Below are 19,105 nucleotides of genomic sequence, written 5' to 3' on the forward strand. Positions count from 1 at the left end.
GGAATAAACGTACCATATACAGTTTACACTGCGTTCAACAGAAACTTATCCTCTAAACAATGCAAAATTCAGGTGCGTATATTTATAATTTTTTGCGCACATACTTTAAGAAATCGCAGAGCAAAAAAGTTTTTACAATTAAAAAATTCGGTGCTATTCTAATTCGTCCAACTATATACTACGTTATATGAATATTCGTAAGGATTGATAGACATTTATATTGCATTAAGGCAGTTGCTACACAAAGTTGCGAATTACCTATATGCTGAACGTTTATTGGAATACAGCGAGGTGTTCGGATTTTCTGGGGGGAAAACAGCGTGGGAGAATGGGTTCTTGACCCCGCCCCTTTCAGGGAAAACAAGTTAGACATGGCGCTGTTTTACGAAGCTGCTCTACACCATTAAAATCAAACAAAAATTGTTATCACAGATTTGACAGTGACCACCCGCGCCAAGACTGAATGCCAAAGAGGGCACGCACTTTTAAACACCATTCTTTTAACTTACAGAAGCTAACGGCTTCATTTTAATCCGGAAATATGCGATATTCGCCGTTCAGCGTCTTGGCTGAAGCATGCAGTTACCATACTTACGGGTGATCTAATTGGCGTTTTGTGAGATTTATGTTGTGTTATTTGGTGCTTGCCGAGTCCTCTCACTCCCTCGAATTCTTTGCACGTCCGGCGGCACTAATTAACTGTCTGGTATACTGGCAAGCTCGCCGTTTTCAAGCTACTGAAGCAGTCACCTGTTATTTAAATGGTTGGCGGCTCTGTCGCCCTCATGATGTGCACGCTCCATGTCTTTTATGGTGGCACGATATGTAGGCGTGTGTGTGAAGTCACGGCGTAAGGCGGCACTGATAATGACGAAACAGAGAGTCCTAACAAGATGCTTGCATGGAGTGGCAAGAGTCAATCAGAACTCTGAACTGGCCCGCCCACCTGCGGACGAGACGAACGCCAGTACTGAACTGCCAGAAAGGCTCGATCGGGGTCTGAAAAAGAAGGAAGGAAAGTCTGCCTCTTTGACTGTAGCGCTCCAGTCGGGATAGCACGCGTCTGTGAATGTCGGATTTTTAAATTTAAATTACTTTTGTGAGACAAGGCGGCAGCCTACAGGGGGTAAAACAAAGCCTCAATTGCTGGAATTCGTGTGCGCTACTTACTGCATACACGGGGGGGAGAGGAAAGGTGGGGTGGTGTCGCTTTCAGTGCTCCCTGAAGGGAGGTTCACACTTGAGAGTAGCAGAGGTTGCGCAACTGTTTTGGTCGAAAAGCGACAGTCGCGGGCCAGTCGCTCGCTGCTCGATTTTGCAGCCTCGCGACTGCGAGTCGCAAACCGCTCAACCAACCAGCGAGCGAGCCGAGCTTTCGGCAACGACGCCGCTCGCGGGTGCGCCGAGCTGCCGTAGTCGTCACTAAGCCTAGCCGGTTTCACATCGATGCCGCAGCTGAGGGCGTTTCGGAACTAACCAGCGCTGCTACTTTCGTTACGGCTTTATTGTGACCCCGTCTCATGATAATATAAAAATATGCTCGATTTCCGCGACGCCTTCAACAGCGGAGAAAGACGCCAGGCGATCGAGCCGCTTTGTGCAACAGCAGCAAAGCATGCAGCTATGAGAGGAAATTTGCTTGTATCCAGTAGCTTGGTATTGGTCAACGACCCTCAAAACTGATTCATTTTTGAATTTCGACTTCCCAGAGCATGCATGGTATGAACGCGAACAAACAACATACAAGCGCATTTTTCTGATGCTATAGGAGGTATTCACGTGACGTCATCCGCAAGGGGCGCTAGTGGCCGGCGCGGCATTCGCCACGTTGGTGGTCGCGCGCGCGGCAGCCGCAGCATTTACCTCGCTTATGATGTGTGAAATGTGAGTGTATTTAGTGTCTCGCCGCAAATCATTTCTGTCCGACCGGTAACACCGTGTGACTGAGTGGATACGCCGTGAACTGCGCGTAGCAGAAAAGAGCGGGCACGCTGAAAATGTTACACTTTGTGAAAACGTCGACGCGTAGGAATGTGCAGGTGCCGGCGTGGTGTGCGACGTACTACAAGACAGCTGTCGTGCGTTGAATTCATCCATATTAAGGTCTGCCTTCTGCACGGCGTAATTTTGCCGACAAGTCGAGGAATTAAAGCATGCAAATCTATGAGAGTGTGCAATTCCTTAACAAGTGGTCGACCCGGGCCCCACATCCGTGCTGAGGGTGCCGACGGCCGAAGTGCCGTTTTTCACCTAGGTGAGTAGTTAAACGTGTCTGTTTGTTTAGCTAGCTTAACTTGTCATCTCTGTCTTCTGAAAGTGACATGCTACTACTGAATGTAGCGGAATCGCTGCACATCGCGTTGCTGCGAACCGGCCTACAGATTCCAGGTCTTGTGCACTGGAAGCAACGCTACGTTTCTACAATAAAACCTGCAAAACATTCTTGTTATGTCAGCCATTCGTGCTGCGAGTGCATGACAGTATTTGCTCGACCATTTTATCGCGTAAATAAAGCAGCTATGACGCAATATGAGTTTTTGCTGAAACAATGAGGCTTCGGCAGTTCGCGGACTACAGCCTCTGGAAATATGATTTTCTGCAGCGTCAGTTTAGGAATATGGGTAATCAATCGTGTGCTGTGTTATCCACCATGTGTCCTGCATGAGTAGCTGACAGTTATGAACTGATATTAAAAGCGGCAAGTCGTGTACATTCTTGCGTGCAATGCAGCCGGCCAGTTTTGCTGCCGAGTTGCGGCACGCAGCTCGGTTAAATTACGGCACAGAATTCTGCTGCAAACTTGATGCACAATAAGCGTTCCACAAAGAAAAGTGGACGTTGTCGCATTTAACAACGTGCAAAGATGTTACGGTTCACTAACAATTCAGGCCGGATACCTCACGGCGTACCGTGACACTGCGCGAGCTTTCGTGAAACGACCGCAAACATGGCGCGTCTGCCGCGGCGACGCTCGCGCCGTCTGGTAGCGCGGCCTCAGTGAATACCTCCTATAGCGGCCGGCATCCAGGCTGGCTGGCAGGCCGGTTGTATGGCCGAGGTGCACATTGCCGCTATATCTTCCTCTTCGCTCAGGTCGTCGCAGCCCATTGATAATATCGAGGGACCAGAGCACTTTCGAGGGCCAAGCGCGAGCGCAGGAGACGCGGCCAAAGCAGACGAAACTCTCGAAAGCGCGCGAACGGCGTCATTCCCTAGAGTTCTCATTTCAAACGAGAATCAAACGAGAAGGCGACCCACAGGTCTCCTTTGGAAGTGTGAACATCGGTGTTGTCGAACTGCGGTGTAGTCGCAGGCGACTGCTGGTCGCGCGACCTCTGCGACTCTCAAGTGTGAATGAGCCCGAAGTCTGAGGCACGGCACATCCGGTGTTGCAACAGGGCCGGCGGCTGCGAGCGCAGTAAGTATACGTGGCCAGGAATTTGGCGTGAAGGGATCACCGTCGTCACCAGCATCGCACGATGAGGCAGGAGCGTCGTATTATACCCGTACAAAGTATTAAAACCTTCTATCCCGGCCATGAATGTACTTTGTTCTCCGTTTTCTGAGGCGTAAATGGCAATGCCCTCGCGTATGTGCAACGCGCTTTTCACGGTAGTCCCGGCTGTACAAGTCGCGTCGTGCGTTAAGTCATTGCTTTTATTTTGAGCGCTTCACATACATCTTTCACTCATTCAGCTGTTCCGCTGAAAGCATCTGCCCACATTTGATGCACGCGTAAAAAAGAAAAATGGTTTCCTCACATCTACCATGTGTGTCGAGCCTTGCAGAACGGTTTGTTTAGAGGCTTTTTATCTGCTACGCCAACAAAATTATGGAACATTTTTTTAATGCTTGACAATAGTCATATTAAGTGTAGTATATGCACCCAGTAGAAATAATATCGAAAATATTTTCCTTTAATCGTTGTCTGAAGATTCTGTTCTGTGTATTCTTGAACATTGCTGAATTGATTGCGTAAAAACATGTCGGTGAATTTTGTATTATTTAGTAGGTGAGTTTGCGCAGAAAGCAGCGCATATGTTTGTGGTTGGTTATATTTCCAGTTATTTTTAATAATGAAGACATTTAAAGTTATCAAACATTGTGTGCCAAGCTTGAGAAATCTGAGAAAAATAATGAGTTTAAGAAGTGGACTAGACTAATTTCACGCTCGGTGCGGCTATATATATTTGTTCTGAAGTCGCTGCGGTGGCTCAGCGGTTATGACGCTCGGCTGCTGACTCCAGAGACGCGGTTTCGACCCCGGCCGCGGGTCGCATTTCGATGGAGGCGCAATACTAGAGGCCCGTGCGATATCAGTGCACCTTGAAGAACCCCAGGTGGTAGAAATTGCCGGAGCCCTTCACTACGGCGTCCATAATATAGTCTGAGTCGATTTGGGACGTTAAACCCCATAAACCAACCATAGATTTGGTTTGGTTTATATGGGTTTAACGTCCCAAAGCGACTCAGGCTATGAGAGACGCCGTAGTGAATGGCTCCGGAGATTTCGACCACCTGGTGTTCTTTAACGTGCACTGACATCGGACAGTACACGGGCCTCTAGAACTTCGCCTCCATCGAAATTCGACCGCCGCGGCCGGGATCGAAACCGCGTCTTTCGGGCCAGCAGCCGAGCGCCATAACCACTCAGCCACCGCGGCGGCTACCAACCATAAATTTGATCTGAAATTTTCAGGCACGTCAGCGCAATAGGTTTCCAGTTTTGATAACAATACTTTGCAAAAACAGGCGTGCCCGTAGGCGCGAGACTCTGCTCCTAGCTACCATCAAAAATTTTTTTCTACTAGTAGATGTTTTCCTCTCTGCAAATTTTTTTGCATATCCGTACTCCTCCCTCGGGCAATCGCATTGTTGCATTGCCGGCTGCATTTTCCAAATCGAAACGGGGCACGAAACTGCGCTCTAGAACCCATTTTGCTGAGTAAATCTCCTCAAGTTGAGGACGCCGCTTTGCTCGCCTGTTGTATGGTCTTCAAACCAGAAGCGATTTGGGGCACGATTGCAGTCTTGCCAGAGCGCAAAGCGTTCGTCAAAACCGCCCATGCAGTACGCACGTACAAATGCGACGTGTAACAATCGAGCCGATGCGCTTTATCAGGCCGAATTCGGACGTGAAACACGCTCGTGCAATTATTCCTCGGTCGTGCAGCGAACCATGCCCTTGCAACTGGTTGACGGACGCGCTTGTATTAGGGCACTTTACCTGTAAACATAAATCGCCCCGTAGCAAACGACGGAGCCATTACAATTTACGAAGAGCCATGCACGAAGATGTGTCCCAGGCGAGGATCGGGTTCGTCGCTGCTTGGGCCGACGGCTATCCGCCACTGCTGCCATTTGCGGCGTTAACGCGCCTGGAGGAGCGCGCACGTCTGTAAGAATAGCACTGGTTTAGTGTGTGGCGCTATGCAGGCTTACGAGTGCGTGCACACGTGGGCTGCAATTTCCATCCGTTCCGCGGGCTTCGTTATAGGTCGGGACTTTGGCTTAGCTGGCTAGAGTTTTTCGCTGCCCGTCATCGTGGAAGACTTCTCGCCGGCGGTTCTGCCGAGTGCCAGCACACTTTCCCACTGCTCCGTCCGTGGCGTAATCCGAGAGACTTAGGCGGTACCGCGCAACTGCCACGTGCTCCGCGTGCTCTGTGGTGACGACGGATTCTTACGAACAGGGTTGCGGGGAAAATTGCGGCGCAGATCTCTCTGCGTAGTATACGTGACGCGCAACGATCACTGTTATCACGACGCTGCTACGGAGAGAACGCGGCTGCGAGGAAAAAAGTTGGGGCCGTCGGTCGTGCCCCCCCCGCCCATCGCTGGCGAAAAACTGGAGCGTCCTGTAGAGAACTTTGTCTCGCGGAGCTAGATGACCCGCACCTTCTCTGGCATGCTTTCCCGCGTGTGCTGTACGGATCCGCGCCCGTTCCGAGATAAGCGGACGCGGCGGAGGATGGGGCCCCCGAGCGAGAAGCCGCGCTATCTATCGGTCGACCCCGCAGCAGCATCGGCGGCCGCGCCGCTCCCCGGTGAACGAGTTCTCTCGGAGCGCGGCTGGACGCGGCGAAAACAAAAATAAACTCCGGGTTTGGCCGGCAGCCTCCCCAAGGTTGGCGCTAGAAGACATAAACGCCCCCCGAGAACAAGCAAATAACGACCGTTTCGAAAAGTAAACGATAACAAAGAAACCCAGCGGGGCGTCGCGCCGGCGCTGCCGACGGCCAGCGGCGGGAGCGGCTCCCGTGCGCCGCGTCGCCAGTGGCGGTCGTATCGTCTTTGGTATCGTCGGCGCGACGCCCCGTCCCAAGACGACGCTTCCGCACGCGCGGTCTCCGCAATATCCGCCCTTCCTCTCCTGTTTCTCCGTGCCGTGCTCGAGAGCAGCGCTGCTCTCTGTCGCGGGTTCTGGGCTTCTGGATCAGGGCCGCCGACCGGTCCTCTCGGCGGCGCTTCATTATTCTCTCTTAGCGGAGCCCGTCGTCTTTAAAAGACAAAAAAAACCACGCTTCGCTCTTCTGTAGCCGGTCTGCGCTTCTCCGCGTGCTGGAAGGCCTCGACCGACACGGCATATTCGACACGCGATTCACGTGACTACTCGCCCGAAAAGGGAAAAAAAAGAATAAAAGCGGAAAATAATGTTCCCGAGTACAAGGCTGAACTATGTCGAGTGAATCTATTACCACTGGAGGATGTTACGTACGCTGACCGGCGATCCAAAGAGGTGTCCGGCCTTGCTCCGGAAAGAGCGTATTCGGGTTGCCGGCCACGCAGTCTTGTACGTCTGAACCGCAACCTAGCCGGGCTGCCAATAAGTTGAGAATGCAGGCACCACGGTAGCCACTACTGAAGCCCAAATCCGCAGGCTTTTCGGCTGAAAGAAGTATAGAACAGGTGCCTGATGTCCAAAACTAGGTGTCGTCAGTGAAATAGGCTAAAGTTCGATGTCTTCGTACAACCATCAAAAGAAATGATGCATGATTGATTTTCATGTTAGTCAAGCACACACAGACCTTAGGCTCCTGTAAGTAGGGTACAATTAATGACGTTCTTCGGCGCTCGGACTTCCGTGACCCCAGATGACACTATAATACTGTTGATGTACAGGGTCGTGCACTCTTTGTGCCAACACGCGAGCGCGTGACCGCTATCTTTTAGAGGTCCACTCCGTGCTACACAGCCGCTCATAGCAGTAAAATGGCGCAGGAGAAGATGGAGACCGGCATGTGGTGCCTCGCGTCATCCGTCACTTCGCTTCGATGTGCGGCAGTGTCGGACGCAGTGGCCCTCCAAAGAGCGGGGTCATGCGCTCGCGTGTTCGCACTAAGAGTGGACGACCCTTGTACATAAGCGATGAGTGCGGTGATGTTTTGTAGCGAGAGCTACACTGGGCTACCAGTCGAACATTTCGCGGTACATGGGAGAGGACAGTTGTGCGCATGCGCCGTTACCATGGCAACCGAAGAGGTGCGCTTCGCCGCGGCCGCGCGCCCGCTCCACCGTCATAGCTGAGCATGACGTCACGCGGATGAGCAGTTGTGCGCATGCGCTGATACCATGGTGACCAGAGAGACCCCACAGCTACGCCGCGTTCTTCGTCGCCGCCTCGCCGCACGCCGCTCTATTATCATCCGCTCTATCATCATTCGCATGCGCAGCATTGCGTATAAAAGGCGGAGATGTAATGGGCGTCCGTATCGCAACGTTTGGCATGCATGCAGGGAAAGAGAGTCCAGCCGCTGCTAAACGGCGGTATGGACAAGAGAAGATTAACTCTTCCGATCCTCAGGTTGTCGCCTGGCAGCTAGGTTGAACCAAATAAGAACGCTGGAGTCTGTGTGTACGTGAAACAAGGTATCACCGCTGTCAGATATCTCCCTTCGATTGCGGTGAATTAATGGTGAAGCCTGCTGTGTTCGGCTTCTGGAAAGCAGCATTATCATCCAAGGAGTCTACGTGGCACCGGGAACATCTGTCAAGCAGATGATTGATGTGGTTGCCACGTGTATACCAGCCTACGGCACGGTTTCAGTTTTTTCTGACTTTGGGTGATTGCAATAGGAAACAGGACTCTTTTAGTCAGTGTTTGAAAGAAAAGTTCGACTTTAATTGAGCTTCGGACCCTCACGTCCAGACTACACAATGGGGAACTACTGTATAGCTTTTATACTAAAAAGGCTCTACCTAATCGAGATACTGTACCGACAAAATTGAGGCCGCTGCATGCTACTTCACAGATCATCGGGTAGTCTTCGTCTCTGTCAAGAAATGAATAAAAGATATGTATACACAATGCCTCTCATTGCTAAACATACAGGGACCCCAACAAGCTCAGCCAGGGAAAGGTACCTCTCGCTACATATATCCTGGCATAGCCGAGCTTAGCCACTGCCAATTTTTTTCTCAAGACACAGTTTGCCGTTCAGCTAAGGAGCAACTTTTGAGATGTTCGCAGGGAGTGGTACATTATTAAGCATTTTGAAACTAATCTTGCTCGTTTTTTTTTTTTTTTTGCTGTACTGAAGTATATGCCGACGCAAAGCCAAAATTTTCTGAGAATATTCACTGTAAGGGGCGAAGCGAGCAAATTTGCTTACCTCTCTCCACTACCGACATGCATATTTGAGCTCGGCCCTTTTCCCTATACTTTGTGAGAAAGAACCGAGCCTGTCAGCCTTGTGTCACTGTCTGCTTTCCGACCATTTCAGATTCTGCAGTCGTGTGACAAAGCTGCAACATTGAAAACAGGCTTCTGCCATGATTGTAAACCAGACTTCTGCCATCATTGTAAAGCAGGCTGAAGTTGTGAAGTCAAATACAAACGCTTCGTGAAGGGAGGCGTGCTGTTACTGTAGATGTGAAGCCTTGTTTGTGGGGGAATTGGGTAACACTGCCCCCAAGGCATGCTTCACTCAAGTGATCAAGTGACTGTGGTGGCTGTCGGGTACCGTGACTGAGGCTGGACTTGCTGGGCTTACATGTGATGACTTTTGCTCTGTTTTAGTATGATGGAACTTACTCAAAAAGAACAAAAAATGAAGCATTCTGGCCCATACCACTCCGGTAAGATGAGCCGCAACTAACTGTACAGATAAAGCAAATAAATAAACAAATAATAGCAAAGAATTTCAAAGAATTTCACATACAATAAAATGAAATAATAAAAAGGAGTGCTGCATAATGCGGAGTCAAACCCATCCGGATGGTACTCAACACAGTATTTGAAAAGATAAAGAGTAATGAATGACGGCACGGTTATCTTGCTCGGCTGGCTATTGACATTAAATTGGCAAAATATAGGAGATGCCGGTGAGTGTCGTAGGCTGGCAGATGTCCGAGCTCTTGTGTGTTTGTGTGCAGGAAGGAGGCTGCGCCATTATGGGCCCCCCGTGAAGGAGCAGCGGGCCCACCATGTCGGGCTCTTCTTCATCGTCCTCAGCGCGGCCCCCTGGCCGGTCCACCCTGGCGCGCTCCAAGAGCCTGCGCCTGCCCAGGCCCACCGTCCAGCCTCAAGTCAGTGCATGGGAGCCTCTGCTGCGTCTCTTAATTGCATGCGCTGACCGTTTGCTTAATGGGAGCTTGGTTGAGAAGTTGAGAGAGAGAGGGCTTATCAACGGGAAAGGCAGAGAGGTTTTCCGGAAAAATGAATATCTGTCCTGCTACTCTGAAGCTTTATAATTTTAATGGTTTATGGGGGTTTAACGCCCCAAAGCGACTCAGGCTACAAGGGACGCCGTAGTGAAGGGCTCCAGAAATTTCTACCACCTGGGGTTCTTCAACGTGCGCTGACATCGCACAGTACACGGGCTACTAGCATTTCGCCTCCATCGAAATTTGACTGCCGCGGCGGGGATCTAACCGGCGTCTTTCAGGTGACCATCCGCGTGCCATAACCACTGTGCCACCGCGGCGGCTCGTTAAAATTTTAGAATTTTTAGGAAGGGGGCCAGATGGGTAATGGACCTTGTAGATTTCACTCCTAATCCGCCAACACAGATTAGACATTCTAGATTAATTTGAGCGTCTGTGTGCGTTCATGCACATTACATGTTTCGTCTACACTAGAAAACGTTTTATTGATGCGTATATAAGACGCGTTTTTTTCTTTTTCACAATTAGCATTGATACTTACCGCATGTCAAAGTGCATTTGCATGGTGTATGTGTGCACGGATGCAAGCCGTGTGTGCATCGCATGGGTATAGCAGCAGCGCAAGTGCACGTTGTACCAGTCAGAACACGCACCTGCTGCAGGCCCCGTAGGCTTGCGTGCAGTCTGACATGTACACTGCTGTTTTCAAAATGGGAGGCACACCCTGTCGCGAGCGTGACGGGGAGTGCCTCCCCTTTGTACACAGCTGCGTAGGCAGCCCTGGTCGGCACGTGCTTGCATGAGTTCCCGTTCATATTATTGTGTGTTTTGAACTGCGAACTTTTTCTCCACTTTTAGCGAAATTCCTTCATTGACCAATACGAACACTTTGATCGTAGTCCAAATTGATCTTTTACACTTCGGTGCTGTAATTGTTTTTTTTTTCTATATCACGCCTTCAAGTATTATAGAGCGGATGAATTAGTCCTTTACGATGACAATCACTGCGTTGTTAATTTTTCTCTCGCGCATTATGTCTCCTGTAAAGCTGGCAATTCCGCGGCCAGATCGCAAATTTAATGCCATTTTCAGCAGGCTACTTTTTGCCTAATTTGATGCCATTTTCCCTGCACACTGTCACAAGGTGAAAACAAGTGTCATTCGTGGTTGATGACATTGACGCAAGTAGTATTGACGGCGGCGGTAGTGGCAGTGGTTTTTTAACGAAAATATTAAGTCCGCAGCGGGTGGAAGATAGGAAGGATGAATCAAAGGCAGAAGGAATAGGACTTAAGGATAGGGTATAGAGGTACTGTTTACGCATTTGTACTATGTAAGGTAATACAGGATGTATACTACGTCCGCTGCTATGTACCAGAGTGGTGCTGTTGAACACTCTCAAGTTTAGGTTACTCGCGACAAAAATCCTCCCAAAAGTAGAATATTGGACTGCCGCCGTCGTAGCTGAGTTGGTAGAGCACCGTATGGGATATTCGAAGTTCGTGGGCTCGGATTCCACCGTTTGTTTTTCCTTCTACTTCCGAATCAATTTTATTTCAGCCCTAAAATGATTACACTATTATTTTTCCCTTTATGAGCACACAAATAAGGAAAATATAGAAATATTTCCCCATGCTTTCATCGGTCTCAGTTACGGTTGGCTTCCTTTATGTATGTTGTCATAACGAGCCCCTCATTTCCCTGCCACGTTTCACGTAGCACACTTGCACAAACAGAATAACACATCGATGTCTGTTCACACAGGTGTAAGCTCGAGAGCTGAAGCACGCGTGCGCGATACGAATGAAACGCTTCGTCTTAAATATTACTGGAGAGTTGAAAATATTGCTATGTGGCAGCCGAAGAATGAGATGCGATGAACAGAGAGATGATCTTCAATTGCCGCTGGCCTATAGCGCAAGCGCTCCATCCCGCAACACTGCTAGCTTCGTCTTCTTCGTCGCAGGATATTGACCGCTATCTCAAGGTGCGTGTTACAAGCACTGCAGTTGCGAACGAATTTATTGAGAAAAGCTGCTAAAATCTGATGCAAGCTGAACGCGAGCAAGTCCCAAACAAACAGGAAACAAAAACTTTGCTGCTGATAAATGTATACAAAGACTGCAGGTGGCCATTGCTTGACAGTGCAATCGAATGCTATATTGCGATAGCTGCTTCGTGAAAAGAAAAGCAATGGTTACTCTTCAAACGAGGACGTCCGTTATGCTGAAAAAGTACTGAGCACATGAGCTCGTAGCGAACGGCTGCAGCACGTAGGGCTCAGGCACGCTCCTTCGTGGCGTGCTTATGGGCGGTAAACATATACATAGGACAAGGGTAAGCGATGGGAAAATCGCGCGTATTTATTTTTAGGATAATATTGTTGCCGGGAGCTCTCCACAAGCAATTGTGGAATGCAGAGAGGTACTCTACGACCTGAGGCTTTCAAAGTGCTCACACACACACACTCTCAGCGTCGTCGTCTTCAAGGGCACGGATAGTCACTTTGTTTTTCCCGCAGAGAAGTCACCGTCCCGGTGAGTGTGTGGCGGGCGAGGTCGAGAGGGAATGGTATGGCTTAAAGCGGGCAACGTGCACTATTTCGGAAGGTGATGTCGCGGAGGATGTCTTGGGATGGTGCGGTACAATCTGGTAGGTCACGTCGGTCATTTGGCGTAAAAGAAGACGGAAAGGGCCCATGTGCAGAAGTTTAGCGCACAAGGCCACACGACGGGACGGGAGCCAGAGGAGGACAAGGGAGCCGGGAGGGTAGTGCACATCACGGTGAACACTGTCGTAGCGGTGTTTGAAAGGCAGGCAGTCGGTGACGAGCAACCTGGCGGGCCGCATCGGCTCGGGCAATGGCATCGCGAGCTTAAGTAGTGACGGAGTCGGTGGCGGCAGGCAGTAACGTATGCAAGAGTAGTAATGGGTCTCGTCTAAAAAGAACATAGAAGGGCGGCCACCCGGCGGTATCAGGACGTGAAGAGTTATAAGCGAATGTCACAAATGGTAGGCTGATGGCGATACGCCGTAGAGAATTGGTGTCGAACGGAGCACGGCGTATTTTGTCAACCACTCGGGAGCATAGGTGGGCGTCTGACCTCAAAAATCTGGACCGCACCTCAACCTCAAAAAGAATTCGCTGACCTCACTCAACCTCAACCTCATCAGTTGAGGTTGAGGTCTCCTTAGACACCCTCACCTCACTTTTCCTGAGGCCACTGCTGACCTCACTCAACCTCACCTCAACCTCAAATTGTGACGTTGAGGTCGGCTGCTTGGCCTCAGAAAACTAACGAAAAACAAAACAAAAAGCATTAAGAAGTTCTTCAGCTAAAAACAATTCTGAGCATTCCTGTGAGACAGGAAAGCCAAAATCATGATGGTATTATTTAATAAGGTGTGTACAGACAATATTGATGTGCACGCAATAGGAGAAGCTTATAATCTGGGATTAACCCTCAGAGAGTATATGGCCTGCAGGCAGGGGTGTTCCATACGCGGTTACCAGCAGTACGTCGGTGAGTACCTTGTGTGTCAATATCCGGCAACCTGTTTTGTGTATACTTGTTCGTATTGGAAGCGTCGCGCTCATTCACGCACGAACCAAACGGCAATTGACAAGCACAGCCCTTCTACACCATCAACCAGAAATTGGGAGGAGGGGGAGTTATTCATGATACTCATCGATGTACTTTCCAATGCCTCGGTTATGCAGACGCATATCAGTGTATTTGGATTTTCTAGCTCTATCCGGCATAGCGAGAATGCTCTTTTCAGTCCTGTGTATGTTGCCTTCGAAAACACTTAACAAGCTTTGACACTGTAGTACACCAACAGAGCCATGTTGTATTTATGTCTGTGTAGATGCGAGCGGCTTCTTTTATTAATGCGAAAGCATTAGATGGCTCACTTTCAAACTCATATCCGCAAAAAAGTATCCGCAAGAAACGGCGCCATGAGAGGTCACGAGCCGACGAGTCATGCGACGAATATAATGACGTCACATAATTAGCCAAGGCTAATTAATATAATTGGGTAATGCTAAGACTAATAGGTATTATTAGTGATGACATAATATGAGTGTGACGTCATACCACAGGGTGTCTACCGACCGGGAAAACCGGGAATGCCGGGAATTGTCAGGGATTTTTAAGACGCCGGGAAAAGTCAGGGAATTGTCAGGGATATTACTAAAAAGATTGCAGAGTCAGGGAAAATAACGTATGCTGGCGCGCTCGTACCAGTAGCGGCAGTCGCGGTCAGGCGCGGATTTGAGTACAGTGAAGGGCGGCCGCGGCGCATGATACGTACGCCGTGGCCTCCGCGATCCGCCGTAAGCGCTTGCAGGTACGTGTCACTGATACAAGGTGGCGCGCGCTACCACTCATAACGCAGAACTAGCTCAGAATCGTACAGCCGTTGTTCATCTATACTTCCAGAGGCGCGTGTATAGCGCAAATAGCACTCCATTCGTTCGTTAGTTTTCGCGTCTCCCCATGATCGCAACTAGTCACGCGCACCTGTCTCTACCGCGTGCATTTCGGTCTTCAGGTTGAAATTTCCTTTGTGTTGTGCTCCTCAACTGAAGATATTTGTGGAAGTGCTCATGTCACTGTCGAAGAAATGCTCCTTCAACCTTAATTGGACAAACCCAGAAATCTCCGCACATGCAACATGGATTAGACCCGTGCCAAATGACCCAAATAGTGCTCGCTGCACCATGTGCTGCAAGAAGTTCTCCCAGGGCGATTACTAGTCATGTTGAGAGTAAGAAGCATCAAGCTGCTATGAAATCTCTGCAAAGCGTTTCCCAGACCCGAGTCGTCTCATTTTTCGAGACTGCGACAAATGCGGGCTCGCCTTCCGCGGTACCAGCGGGCATTTCGTTCGGAGGTTGCAATAGTGGTCGTAGTGCTGCGGCGGTGCTTCTAACTACTGCCACAGGAGCACTTAGCCCTTCTCTGATGACGTCAGTGCGAAGCTTTCAATTGAAGAACGAAGTTACAAAGGCCGAGATCATGTGGTGCTTGAACACTATAATGACCCATGGATCTTTTCGATCAGCGGCAGCCTCTGCCTCGCTCTTTCCTTTGATGTTCCCCACTTGTGAGATCGCTACCAAAATGCAACTTGGAAAAGACAAAGTGGGATACACCATTTGTCATGGTATTGGACCATACTTTCAAGAGAAGTTGCTGTCAAGCCTGTCTAGCGTTCCTTATCTGGTGATTGCATTTGATGAGTCGCTCAACAAAGTCACTCAGAAAGAACAGATGGATGTACTGATCAGGTACTGGGACCAAACTGATGCCACTGTGAAAACGCGCTACCTAACTTCGTGTTTCTTGGGGCACACCTGCGCAGAAGATTTGAGTGTTGCTTTTAGGAAAGCCACAGAAGGCATTAAGCAAATGAAGGTTTTACAAGTGTCGATGGACGGGCCAAACGTCAACCTAAAGTTTTTGAGGTCTCTCAAGGAAGAACTTAGAGAAGCTGACAACAGTCACCAGATCCTGGACATTGGGAGCTGTAGACTCCACATTGTCAATGGCGCATTTAAAACAGGCCACTCTGCGACGCACTGGGATCTGGTAGCATTTCTTCGTGGGAGCTATAATCTCTTCAAGTGTGCGCCAGCACGTTGCGCAGACTACACTCGCTACACGGGCAGTGTTGTGTTCCCGTTGAAGTTCTGCCCAGTAAGGTGGCTCGAGAATAGGAAGGTGATCTCGAGAGCGCTTGACATTATTCCGAACTTACTGAAATATGTGGAATGCTCCAAGGAAGCAAAAAAGTCGCCAGCGTGCGCTAGCTTCAGCACTGTTGAAAAGGCAGTAGGTGACAGGATGCTGCCTGTGAAATTGGCTTTTATGCTGTCAATTGCTGAAGAACTCGAGCCATTTCTGGCTGAATTTCAGACGGACAAGCCCATGCTGCCGTTCGTTGCTCCTGCTCTGGATCGCCTGTTACGGTCATTGCTTGGTAGAATCATCCGAAAAGAGATCCTCCAAGCTACCAACACGTCCTCCAAGCTGCTTAGGATTGACTTGGAGAACCCAGATAACATGGTTTCTGCTGCTGCATTCGACATTGGGTTTGCTGCGAAAAATGTGTTTCGCAAGATCCCAAAACCGTCGCAACTGACTGTGCTCAGCTTCAAAAAAGACTGTACTTCCTTCGTGAAGAGGTGTTCACAAAAGGTGATGGAAAGGTCACCTTTGCAATACAAGTTGACCAGAGGTGCAAGCTGCTTGGACCCTGCTAGTGCGTTGTCCCCAGAGGCTGGTGCTAAAAAACTGCATGGCACTGGAGGTGCTAACGGAGCACCAGTGGATGACTGGCTTGGAAGCTGAGCGTACCCACCGTTCCTATGTCGAGGTATGCTCATTGAGCTCGGTACAGGTGGCATTGAGGAGCTTTGACAGAAAGGAACAGAGGCTGGATGCAGTCTGGTTTGAGTTGTGTTCACGGGACCATAAAGAGCTATTTTTGTTCGTCAAGCTAATTCTTTGCATGTCTCATGGCAATGCAGTTGTGGAACGAGGATTTTCTGTAAACAAAGAATGCCTTGTCGAAAACCTCAAAGAAGAGTCGCTGATTGCACAGAGAGTGGTGTATGATGCAGTTTCAGCTGTTGGAGGGGTTGCCAAAATTGATGTTACAAACACAATGATGCAAATGGTTTGCGGTACCAACGCCCGATGGAAGGAGGAGTTGCAAAGAAAGAGGCAAGAGAGATTGGATGCATCAGATGCTGAAAGGAAGAAGAGAGTGGCTGCTCTTGTCAAGGAGCTTCAACACAAGAAGCAAAAGCTCATCAGCGATGCACAGTTGCAGGCTTCTCGTCTTGAGGAAGAAATTATCTCCCTGAAACATGCCTGAAACAACTAGTCAATGATATTTTACCTTCTTCAATAGTGGATAAGTGGTTTTATGCACCTGAATAAAATATTTTGCTTTGAGTGCAATGTCTACCTGTGCGATATATTGCGTTTTAATAGCAGTGGTCTAAATTATTTTCCAGGACGTGGGTCATGGAATTTTATGGAAATGGTCAGGGAAAACCTGGAAAAGTCAGGGAATTTGAAAATAACAATTTGGTAGACACCATGTACCAGCTCACATGACAGCGATGTAATGTGCCATCAAACCTAGTCACGTGACGGCGCTGTAATATGACATCGCACCTACTCACGTGACGATGTAATTTCTCGTCATACCAGGCCCTCATCCACCCCATTTCAAGATCTATATGGATCCCACATTACTACACATACGCGCATGACGCATTACAAAGAGGGCCCACAACCCGGCCCACATTAAGAAAACTCGGATTGTCCAGTAGGTAAACGCGCCAGTTCTCATGTATATCATACTGCAAATATCATGCAACGACACATGCCTTTGACTCTCGAGATGATGGTGATGATGATGATGCTAACAATGTATCCTTATGAACTCGGGGAAATCTGATATACTGCTGCCAAATTAAATGTTGCCAAAATATTGATTAAATATTGTACATTACCCAGCAACCGAAGACAAATATTGTGCGGGAAAATAGGAATACCTGCAGCTAATAATTAAGGATGATAATGTTGATGTTCCTGGGAGGTCAAGATCCTCCCCCGTTTCCGCCACTCCTCTCCAGGTGGCGATGTTAATGGTTCCGAAATCGTGGTAATTCTCCGATGACTCGGTGAACCCGCGGCATTTTGAAAGAAAGGGCTAGATTACGTCTACGAACACTATTCCAATTATTAAAATCATAAGGGTCAAAACAATTAAATGCATAGAATGGGCAGCGTGAACCGCTCTCTCTATCAGTATCACCACGGCTCTCCACTCAAGTTTCCCCGCAGCGAAATCTTTTTCCTAGCATGAACACGAAGCAGTCTTGCTTGGGGCCATCCGCGCTGCGACGAATTTATTGCGTGGTTGTTGGACTGAACTTATTTGTTTGCGGCATCAAACAAAGCTACCGTGGGTCAACGTGAGTTGCGTGCTTTGCGCGTCCCCGGGGGTTTGAGCCGACCGGCAGGCATCCGGGGGCTACGCCAGCAGGGCAAGGGGGAGGGAGAGTGGCGTGTTGTGACAGTAGCACTCCTTCCGGGAAGACCAGAGGGGTGCGTCTTCCTGTAGGCTCGGACTGAACGGACATTACGGCGCAGCACCGGAAGCTAAGAGGGAACTGCAGCAACCGGTTGTCCAAACAGGGGAAACCGAACACCAAGCATCATTGCATGAACATTGCTGCGGTGCGGTGCGCTGCAACTCAGCTTCGGAAGCGGCACTCGTCGGAGTAAGACGTGGCAACTGCAAAAAGTCTCGACCTCAAAATTTCGACCTCACTGAAGGACGACCTCACTCAACCACAAACTCACGTGTGAGGTTGAAGTCTGATTTGCTGACCTCACAAAATTTCGAGCTGTCACCGACCTCACCTCTACCTCACCTCACGACGTGAGGTTGAGGTCACTTTGAAGTTGAGGTCCACCTCATGAGGTCGCCCACCTCTGCTCGGGAGAGGAAGCAGCGGCCACCGTCGGCGCCATGTTGTAGTAGGACGGTGTGCAGAAGGAAGTCAGCCACGTCACTAGCGCAGCTGGTCCGGAGGGCGCGCGTGATCGCGTACCGTGTGGCATATTCGGTGGCGACGGCGATCCGTTTGGTCTCGACGGTGGACATCGGGAAGGGCCGTATTGGCTGCAAGTGTTTGGGAGGCAGAACCGAGGGCTTCTTTCGACGTTGACAGCGCTCGCAAATAGCCACAGAGCGTTGGACGGAGCGGTAGTGGCGAGGCCAGATGAAACGTTGAGGAACGCAGGCGTACGTGCGAGCGACACCAAGATAACTAGCCATCAGAGCATCATGAAATTGTTCGAGGATGGCAGAACGCAGGTGTTGGGGGACAACAAGCAAGAGCTCAGCGCCATCAGGGCTCATATTGCGGCGGTAGAGTGTGCTCCCGTCGACGAACACGGCAAGGGAAAGGTCAGGGCGGTCGGCATTGAGACGGTCGATGATAGAGGGTAAGTTGGGATCCAGGCGCTGTTCGTCGGCAGTGTGCACTTGAGAGGGCCGAGATAGACTAGACACAGGCATCAGAGTCATAGTCTGTGGAGGAAGGAGGATCGACGGGACAAGCAGTCTGCATCTTGATGAAGCCGACTGGGTTTGTGCACTCTTGCAAGCGCAACATCCAACGCCCAAGGCGGCCAGTAGGGTCCTTGAGGGAATAGAGCCAACCCAAAGCATGGTGGTCGGTAAGAACAGGGAACGCTCGTCCAAACAAGTAAGGGCGGAATTTCGCAGTGGTCCGAACGACGGCTAGGCACTCCCGCTGTGTGATGGAATTCAGTGCCAACTCCAAGGGCCCTTTCAGGGCGTACGTGCCCAACGTCGGCGCACTTGGCGTACGCCGGAACGGGCGTTGAAGAGAGGCATGCATCTCCATGTTCATGATGCTGGCTCGCTTCCCCTCTCGAGCCAAC

General features: G+C 49.8%; 1 protein-coding gene and 1 pseudogene across 4 annotated transcripts in view; both read left to right on the forward strand.

The window, feature by feature from the left end:
- The window catches only part of LOC144122006 (uncharacterized), a 182,319-nt gene that overhangs the window by 107,672 nt on the left and 55,542 nt on the right, over positions 1 to 19,105 (forward strand). For all 4 annotated transcript variants that reach the window (XM_077655504.1, XM_077655506.1, XM_077655505.1 and 1 more), the window contains one exon: positions 9,375 to 9,527. In XM_077655504.1, the coding sequence (XP_077511630.1) occupies positions 9,426 to 9,527 (102 nt within the window). In that variant the 5' untranslated portion in view covers positions 9,375 to 9,425. The remainder of the gene's footprint in view (positions 1 to 9,374; positions 9,528 to 19,105) is intronic.
- Positions 14,218 to 16,079, forward strand: LOC144119284 (uncharacterized; annotated as a pseudogene).

This window comes from Amblyomma americanum, chromosome 2 (genome assembly GCF_052857255.1).
Source record: "Amblyomma americanum isolate KBUSLIRL-KWMA chromosome 2, ASM5285725v1, whole genome shotgun sequence".
Taxonomy (NCBI): domain Eukaryota; kingdom Metazoa; phylum Arthropoda; class Arachnida; order Ixodida; family Ixodidae; genus Amblyomma; species Amblyomma americanum.